Here is a 9981-nt window from a genome sequence, read left to right on the forward strand (position 1 = left end):
CTTAAGCCTAACCCTTGGGTTGATCTGATTTCCGTGCAAATACAACATGTGGAAATGGTTAGAAATTTTCACTTAATTCAAAATGGAGAACTTCCTGTTTGGTCTAGCGTATCGATCCAAGTTTTATGTCCGTAATCAAATGAATGTGGGGATATGGCTGCTACGTGATTGGATCTCAAGGCTATTTCGTGAAAATGGATTGACAGGTTGTATTTTAAGGTCAATGGTAAATGGGCTGTGATCCTTCCTATTGAGAGTATGTCAGGAATTTATGGCTTAAGTTCTTCTCTCAATCCAGTGCAATACCATTTTAAAATATTGGACAGAGTCCACATTAGTGAATTGTATTAAGCTTGGAATGTCAATGGCTGCCTAATCAAGAAAATGGTCCCAATTCGAATATTCAAAATTTGTTTAATGGTCATTTTACAAAATAAAAAACCAGCCCCGGTAAATGTACGTTCAACACAAGAAATTCACAACATAAAAAAAAAAAAAAAAAAAAAAATGCTTTCAGGGTTTTCAGGAGCCATTAACATGTGGCTCTTGAACCATATCTTCATCATCCTCTGGATTTCTCTCAGTCATCTGCTCTCCAGCGTCTCCATCCACGTGTGTTTCCATCTGTTCAGTGTCTTCCTCTTCTTCGTCCTCCTCCTCCTCCACAATTTCACCTGAGCCTGATTTAACAAACAAATATCAAAATACAATGATAAACAAATCAAATCAATTGGGTAAGGCTGAAGCTATCCCATGTTTTGAACCAATGATATTGTTTGCAGTTACTAAAGTGACAAACCTATAATATCCAAATAACTTCTATGGTACTGCAGGTGAATCAATGACATTTGAAATTAAATGGCTTGGATGAGCGGCATTATTTCACTAATAAATCAAAAGCACACAGCTTCAAGCTGCTAGCAGTGGTCTGTATGCAACCCTGTCAGGATGCTTTGTTATCAGAGGAGCAGTTAAGTTCTGTAACATCGCTGATAAACGCAGGTTCAATCCAGCGCATTGTGTCTTCAAAGAGGGTGATGATCTTTAAATTAAGGGAAAATATGGGATTATCAAGCCACACAAAAAAAAGATTGCTAGCATGCCAACGGTGGAGTTTTTTTAACCGTTGTGAAAAAAAATTGCAGTAATACATTGAAATTATATTAAACAAAGATATTACAATCATACTTTTTTAATCCTTATATATCCTAATATATTTGTCAGTCTTTCCCAGCTTGCCATTGATTCGTAAGGCATTTTGGGAAATTCTCGTAGCCCTCGGTTTGAAGTGTGGTTCTGAAAAAAAAAAAACTCTGTTTCGAGGGCTGTACGGATCTAACACTTGGCCCTACCCCTCTGTCCAAGCAAGTATTGGGAATTACAGGAAAGTACAGGAATGAGCTAAACGAAGGGGAGGGGCTAGGCCAAGGGGTGAATGGGATTGGGCTTTAATCCACACTAGGTGTTGCAGTGATCAGTTGCTGCAGCAGGACATTTTGTGGAAATGAACCAGTTTCTTCATGGCAACAAAACATGTAAGCTAATGGAACTGAGCATCTCTGTGATGTTCTCTTAAAAGCTTAACAACAACAGAGCTCAATGACACAGAGGATTAATGCCGGGGTCAGACTACATGATATCATCTCGGAAACAAATCAATTGTTTATCCCATGTAATGCGTCAAGTTTAATCGGAAGTCAGTTGCGAGCGCTTCCCCACTGGCAACGAAAGTATGCAAACATATGACTAGCAGTATGTAGTCCGTCATACCATTCGGGCACGACACAGAAAAAATGTATGTCAATAATCTCCTTATCTGACACAGTGATCATTGAAACAGGTACAAGTATCTGACCCCAGTCGTCTTGTTTAAATTTTACACTGACCTTGTCTTAGATCTCGGCCTGGGATCTGTCCTGCCTGAAGCATCCCTTTCAACCTCTCCACCTCAGCCAGTGATGAGGCATTGGCGATGGCATTCTGAAATACAAACAGATTCATGTTAAGCCTGAAATTATCAGCCCTTTAAATACTGGAATTTCCCTGTACAATTTTTATTGAGCTGAGTGATTGTCTTTACGTGTTTGTAACAACAGTCTTTGATTAAGGATTTTCTTTGGCTGTACATAACATTTTTTTTTTTTTCACTGCATGGTCTAAGAGGACAAAGGTAACCCAACCATATTTGAGTAAGAATGAGTTAAAATTACAAACCTCTTCAATAATTAGACTCAAATGTGATAGAAACCTACATAAAAAGCTAGAGCCTCATTAAGATGATTTAGCCTTTTTCATGGACCCATGTCATATTCTATTCCATGCCAATAATACATTTGAATAAAAATCTGCGTTTGATATCTTGACAACCCAAAAACTCATTGTCAACAGTTTCAAATGAACAAAGTGAACCTTGACAGCTTCCACATCTGCTTGAGACGGCCCCGTCTTCTTCTTCTCAAGTTGCACAGCCACTCCAGGAGTGAATCTGAAAGTAACACACCTCGTTTAGACAATGTGCACAAACACAGAATCTCTGACCTCTCAACCAGTGTAGTCAATCTCAAGTGTAGTGTCTTTTCTTAAGTCAAATAAACTGATACATTGTCCAAAGACAGCAGTCCTGAGCAGCACTGTGGTAAACGCTACTGGCTTTAGGTTTAAATGGTTCGGCCAATTAATATATGTAATCACCACCGCAGAGGGCTTTGTGTTTGTTCCACTTGCTGGAGCAAGTTTTGTTTAAAGTTAGCCTTGAACAGCTTAACATAGCCAGAGGGGAACAAATTAAGCAGATTCCTCCAATTCCTGTATGTTTGTCAATCACTATGTATTCTGAAGTACACAAACATACAAGTTGTGACAGTGTTTTTTATTGATAAGTTAACCATTTCCACCTGCCAGGATCCAGCGGTTCTGAGGAGCTGCTGTCTTATGTGGACTTTTATCTTACGTTTTCGTTCGCTTGGCAATATCCTTTGCAAGCTGAGCACCTCGTTTGCCTTTGAACATTTTCTCCGCCTCCTGGCGCTCCTATGATGATATCACACAGTTTAAGTGAAAACCCTTGTTAATCACACACTGAGCTTTGAACCAAGGGGGGACAAGGCCAGGCAGGAAAAAACACAATTCACCACAAGTCATTATTTTTATCCAGTGCGAAGTTTAACAGTTAACCAGTCTGTACTTTTTAGCCTCCATCTCCATTACTGTAATAAAGTCACTGAGGACTGGTCAACAGCTTAATGTCCCACATTACATAACATTTACAATCCGGACTTTTAAGAATATGCACAATATACCCGCTCACTTGCACTTACCTTAAGCTTTACCTTCTGGAAGTCAAGCACACGGATTTGGGGAATTTTGCTGATGACATAGAGCCTGTAATGCTTCTTGTTGGTCACTGGATTCCTTAACAGGCTGGAATTTCAGGGATTATCAACATATACAATGATAATAAGGCAGGGCACAAAAAGTATAAGAGTTGAGTACTTATGGTTCATACCTGAGGAGGGACAATGTCTTCACTGAGGCTAGAGGGTCCAAGTCACCCTTTAAAAGAAAAGAATGACATTACAACAAACAAAAAACACCACAGGCATGTCTCAGCCCTGCCTCCCAGCGCTACATTTTTATTTCACTTCACCTAAAAATTGAGGCAAAGTTAACAAATTAATTAGAAAACGTATAAAAGGAGAGATTCATTTTAGGGCATCGGTCCAGACGAGTGACATTTTACACGAAATACCACTGAAACAAAAAAAAAACGCCATTTAACCCAATAAAATACATCTACACGTTGGAGCCTGTGGATTTGTTGAATTACTAGTAAAAATTAAGCTTTCAGAATAATTATCCCCATGGAAGTAACAAAATACAAGAATATCAAAATGTGGAAGAGTTCCAATTTTTCTAGCATTTCAGTGTATATGTTGCAATCAACATTTTAATTTCAAATACAAAAAGTTGAGTTTGTTCGGTTGGACTAAATGCTGTTGAAATGTACTCACCAGCTCCTGAATGTTGTTATTTGTGAGAACCAGTTCAGACAGACTCGGCAGAGCGTGCTCGAGATTCTCGCCTACACGACTGGAGAAAGCATCGTATAAAGGGTATACAAGGAGAGTGGTCAATTTGATTATTCAAGATTAACATGTTTTGTTTTATACAAAGATTCAACCATAACTTACCAAATCCTGTTGTTGTTCATTAACAGTGTTTTCAGTCTTTTGAGCAGAGGGAAACCATCCATTTTTCTGACTTCATTGTCAGAGAAGTCAATAGTGTCAAACTGGTCCAGAGTTGCCCCGAGATTTTCAAGCACTGGGATTTTATAACCTATAGAGAAAAAGAAGAAAATGGCATCAAATTTTATCCATAAAGATCAAATATCAATGAGCTATGATAAATGTACTATCCTGGCTCAGAATTTCTATTAAGCATTGGACATTTTCTATCATCTAGTAAAATATAGACATTCATGCTTACTTGCTTAATCAGTTTCCCTTTTTTTTGTAGACTACACATTGAAAACTGCATTAGAATTACAGTGTACATTTTAAATACATGATTACTCTTCCTCAGCACAAGTGCTCATTAGTTTATAAAATACTTTGGCAGGACGGAAAGGTGTGATGGAAACAAAGACTGCTCAGTCACCTTAGACAGAGAGTGTGAAGTTTGAAGTAGAGGTTTGGAAATTTCTCGATGCTTAGATACATCGGATACTGACTTGAAAGACTGCATCGATAGAGTGATAGAACAATTGATTTAGGTTGTCTGCTACGTTCATTGTTTTAGCAATGTCCCACCGCTGCATCATTATATTCAGTGCTGCTTAGGGATCAGGACACAAGCAAACTCCTACCTCACTCCCCCGCTGTTATGCTCTCACTTTACAGTTTAACAATTAACACCATCACTGATAAATTATGAGGACAAGTACAGGACTGACTTTTCTTTGTTTGTTTGAGTCGCTCTAGAGTTTATGAGACAAGTATAAAACACACCGTGCGCCACTACATACAACACAAGACTTGTTGTATGTAGTCAGGACATCGTTGAGTGAGTGGGATGATCCAGAGTCACGATCTGACATCGATTAATAACTAAATACAAGTAATTATCAGTTTGTGTGAGGAGAAGAGCACTCCTACACGTGCACACACTCCAGCAGACAGAAGTTCTTCTTGCAGATTACGCGGTGTTTAAAATCTTGCAGAAGTGAGAATTCCCTTTTATGCAGGAACATACATATGAATTCAGTCGTTTTTTAGGAAGATCAGCTCTAAGTGTGATGATTAGAAAACAGCTGAGGAGCAGAGTCACTTGTTGACCAGCAGAGTAGTGCGCCTCACTTCATGGGCAGTGCAACCATGATTCAGTTGTCAGATTTTTTTATTGAAAAACGTTTTTTGTAAATTACATCGCAATTGTGAAAGTAACAGTCTATTATACATTTTAAAGAACTTTCTAAATAAAAACAGAGTGTTAACTGATGAAAAAGCAGCCATTTGCAGTAACATAGAAAATTGTGGATGTGATACATTGAAATGCATCGATGCATTGTTGTGAATCGAATCATGAGGCTAGTTAAGATGCACACCTCTAGTTCAAAAACACATTTTAAAGTTTGCACAGATCTGTTTTGAGTATAACATGTTCACTTTCAAGCCCGAATACGAGTGGGTGTGTCTAAACCAGGGTCACATTAATTGGAAGTCTGAAAACAGTGTTTATATAATATATTATAAAAAACTTATAATATCCTCTCATAGAAAGTGTTTGCAATGAGAACCCTTGGAAACGTTTCAATGAGACAGTGCTTTACAGACGGTCCCTGGCGTCAGCACTCATTCCATCATTTCCCCACAGGTTCCATGCAATTTGGTGGAAGCCATGTAGGAGAGCTATGCTAACACTAGCAGGCCCAGTACCGCGATAGCGTTACACGGACCAACTGATGGAAACCTCATGTAACTTAACTGCTTCATAGAACTCCCCGTGGATCCCGGTGTTTGATTTTACCGGTGCTTTAGCTCACAGACCCGGTTATCTGCTCTAGTGGAGGGGTTGCTCTCAGTCACTGAGCAATTGCTATGCTACTGCTAAAAGTCACACGGTAAACAGCAATGTAGCGTAGCTCAGCCGAACAGTAAAGACTCTGCTGCTCACGTCACACAGTGCAGAACCCAACCAACTCAGTTTTTGAATGGAGCGCGGGCCTGCATTTAGCCAAACGAAGCTAAGCTCACCAAGCTAACTAGGTAGCGATGAAGAAAGTTTAGCTAACCTCGTAAATCCAGCTCTCTGTCTCTCACAGGGTTGGTGTACTGAGCGGCCTGCTCAATCAGCTCCGCAGATAACTTCACCATGTCGAGGGATGCAACGCACGTTAAGAACTTCGGATTTCTGTAACCAAATGGCGCACACGCTGTTGACCGGAACAAAGCCTGGGAGCTCTTCTTACTAGATGTGTCCTTCCGGGTCGAGGCTTCGAAGCGCGTATCGCGGGTGACTGATACAGGAAATGGTTCGCGTGTTTGGCGTGCGAATCGAAATATAAGGGGCAGCGAAACGCAACCCCCCCCCCCCCCCCCCCCTACACACACACATTTTGTGGACTTGGGACTTTATTGCTCGTTTGTATGAAAAAAAAGAAGAGAAGAAACCGCCTGAAACCCAGCACTGTGGAAAAGTTGTAATTTTTTTATAAAAGTGAATAAAATGTGTTTCATATTTTACTTGTTAAATGGTTAAATGTTAGCCCTAGTAGCACAGTCACATCACAACCCTCTGCCCAATTTGTTTCCATTTTCCCTTTTGGCATCAAAAACATCATTCATTCATTTATTCAATTCAAAGCTTCGCACACCAAAGCAATGGTGTCATTATAATCACTCTGACTGTTTTATATTTATTGTCCACTTTATGGCGCAATTGAAGCACCTTGAAGCTTCGGCCCATGAGTCAACCAATTGGATGGAAAGCTTCACTGCTGCAGGAAGCTTCATCTCGCCATCACTACTTCACCGGTGGGATACGAACCACTGCGAGGGCTGTGTGGCGCCACCTATCGCACTGGAGTGTATAACACTAAGAGTGCTAGTGGAGTTTATGCTCGAAAGAAAGTAAGAAAGAAAGAAAGAAAGAAAGAAAGAAAGAAAGAAGGATCCTAATTTTGTGATTAGGTGCACTGGAATTGAGACCAATCACTTCTTGAACTAGTTTGACCTGCTCTACCCAATGCAGACAAAATATATAACCCTTTACCTCTTCTGTGTGCACTGATCAACTGTATGAAGTTAATTTAAGAACGTCTTTGTCAGAATTTTTCGATGTAGAATATTTAGGGAACTAGATGTAGCTGGAGGTCATTGGCCACCACTCACTGGATTGCTCTGCTGTGTTGGCTCTTGGTTCTTTTGATTTCGATGATGAACCTTTGAAGGACACTTAAAAAAAAAAGTTAGCTGTATTTATTTACCTTCAATTACTTTTTCCCTTGGTTTGTATGAATTTGAACGATCTTGTTTTGATTTTTATTATACATTTTCTTGTTATTAATTTGCTTATTTGCATTTTCTTGGATTTGGTTTCTATTGTTATGTAATTTTCATTTATGTTGATTTGAATTAAGGTCAGCACCTTGGCCAGTTTCTAAATCTCTCTTCTCCTTGTCGGACCGGTGCTGTGTGCCTAAGGCGACGACCCATCCATGGTGGTGGTGTTTTACTCACGATCCCTTTTTCTGTTGGTCTGCAGTGTCAAGGGTTCATTTATGGGCAGCTCACATTTTTGGTTCCCTGCCACCCTGGTAAGCCCCAGCCCTGTCCTCATTACCCTGCCTAAGTGCTAATTTTATTTCACTAATTTTATCTGTAATTAATCCTGGGGATACATTTAAGAGGTTAAGCTACTGTTGAATTGGTAATTATTTTTGATAAATAAAGTTATTTTATTTGTCAGCGGAAGCCGTCCCCCAGGTAGCGTTGTTGCAACAAATGGTCATCCTTGCTAACGCTACATATAATTGTAGTTCTTTAAATAATCTTCTCTGTCCACATCTTTCCTCTCTCTAAAACCTCCACCAGAGAATAGTGTGTGCTCCCTGCAGAACAAACCATCTTCCGGAGTATAGTGTACTGAACAGGTAAGTCAAGTATAATGTTTGTTTCCACCTGTGCTTTTCCTGAATTCTATTTGAAATAAGGTCAGACTTATTCTGGTTTCTCACTACTACAGTCATCCTCCCTGTTCAGCACCCCTCCTTCTAATCAAATAGCAACACCCAGCATCGCCCAGAGCTATCACTCAAACCTGATACACACTGATAACAGTTCATACCCAGCCTTATCTCTGCTGCACGCCAACTTCAACCATACCTGTTGCTTCTGTGTACTGTGCAAACATAATCATCTGTTGGTATTAAACCGTTGGGTAAGTGGGGTGACTTACAAACACGTTTTTTCCTGGTTCCTGCATTTCTTCTTGTCATCACCACTCTACAACAAAACAATTTTTGGTGAGGCAAACAATGAATTGATTTGAAGCAGTTCTGCTCTAAGTTGGTAAGCACCACTGAGTCACACCTCTAAAACAACTGAAACCACATACAGTGTTATCTCTGCCACGGTGCTGAATGGAAAGTGTTACTCATACAACAACTGCAGCAAAGGGATGATTCTTGCTCATATGGGTGGACAGTAACTAAGAACTTACTTAAGTATTGTCCTCAATGGCAATTCTGAAGTACTTGTATAGTACTTGAGAATTTTGTTTCGTCGTTTCCATATAAAGGCATTCAATTATATTAATATTTCTTGGCTGTAGCGCAACAACATGTTTTGTTTGCCTCTTCCACTAACATTTCCAATCCCATGGCGCAAAATTTCATTCTGCTCTCCGTAATGCTCCATGGCTGAAACCAGTAACACATGCATAAAACTCTTTAAATACTACTGCCTCTATATGTGTGCACCTGTTATCATTTACGTAATAATTTTTAGTAGACCACCTGCAAAACGCCCACAAACCAAACTTGTAATTTGTTATAATGCAAATGCGATTTAGTACTCTTTATTTGGGATCTTAGGTGATCAGGCCCTTAGAGATCACTTTTTTGGTATCAGGTTCAACTGTCAGTAGGGACTAAAGTTCATCATGAGAATTATAAGTTTCAAAGTGTAAAATATTTCCTCTTACATAGATCCTGAATTGCCGATATCTGAAAAAATCCGTTGACTGCAGCTCAAATCTGGCTGAAGTCAATGGAACTGAAATGATTAGTATTCTTATTCTTTGATGGTATAGCAAGACCTTTCCTCCACTAAATTGAAAAACAACAGCATCTCATTGTGGAGGGAGAAATGCATGATTTTAACAAATGGGGGATAAAGAAGTGGTGTTTGATAAATTGAACACTTTCTTTATTTTATACCATAACTTTGGTTTTATAACAATTTTGTTGTTGTTGTTGTTATAAATCCAAACTCTTTAAATGACCTGAGAGTTTATTCGCAGCATGCAGTAGCACTGGAAGGGAACTGCCACTAATGTTTATATCTAAGGCTTTATATCTGACCCAAACTGTTCATGCCCCAACCTCCTATCTTTATTGTTAAGAGTTCAGTCAGACACAGAGAGAAACTCAAATTTAAAATCCCAACACCAACCATGATAGGGGATGGAACTCAGGTAAACACAGTCCCCCTAAATCTTTAGATTTACAAAGATAAAAAACATGATGATTGAATCCAATTCTTTAAAGAAGCCTTTGGCCAAATAATAGTTATGTTTTAAAAATAAATGAAGAAACTTTGGCAATTCTGCCAGTCATTAACAGGGAAAGTATTCGCCGGTATTCAGAATCAAGTTTATTAATCATAACTCTATGGTTCCGTTTTTTAAAGAAGGTCTGATTGCATAGGAATAGTGGTTCCCAAGTACTTTAAATAGTCAGTATTTGAAGCAAACATTTGC

At 39.2% G+C, this 9981-nt stretch overlaps 1 protein-coding gene across 1 annotated transcript; it reads right to left on the reverse strand.

Moving 5' to 3' along the window:
• Nucleotides 1-394: 394 nt before the first annotated feature.
• Nucleotides 395-6505, reverse strand: snrpa1 (small nuclear ribonucleoprotein polypeptide A'). The gene is made up of 9 exons (XM_053444383.1): nt 6293-6505; nt 4191-4338; nt 4011-4089; nt 3506-3552; nt 3318-3420; nt 2951-3030; nt 2410-2485; nt 1887-1980; nt 395-680 (listed from the first exon to the last, which is right to left on the reverse strand). Exons 1-9 carry the CDS (start codon nt 6372-6374, stop codon nt 523-525), a joined length of 867 nt encoding a protein of 288 aa, XP_053300358.1. The 5' UTR covers nt 6375-6505; the 3' UTR covers nt 395-522.
• Between the last annotated feature and the right edge of the window lie 3476 nt (nt 6506-9981).

Source organism: Pleuronectes platessa, chromosome 1, assembly GCF_947347685.1.
Source record: "Pleuronectes platessa chromosome 1, fPlePla1.1, whole genome shotgun sequence".
NCBI lineage: Eukaryota > Metazoa > Chordata > Actinopteri > Pleuronectiformes > Pleuronectidae > Pleuronectes > Pleuronectes platessa.

Coding starts and splice junctions, on each gene's coding strand:
- snrpa1 (XM_053444383.1), bottom strand. CDS start 6,374: ATGGTGAAGTTATCTGCGGAGCTGATTGAGCAGGCCGCTCAGTACACC. Junction 3,553..4,010: donor ATAACAACATTCAGGAGCTG/GTGAGTACATTT, acceptor TTTCTTTTAAAG/GGTGACTTGGACCCTCTAGC. Junction 3,421..3,505: donor AAGACATTGTCCCTCCTCAG/GTATGAACCATA, acceptor CTGAAATTCCAG/CCTGTTAAGGAATCCAGTGA.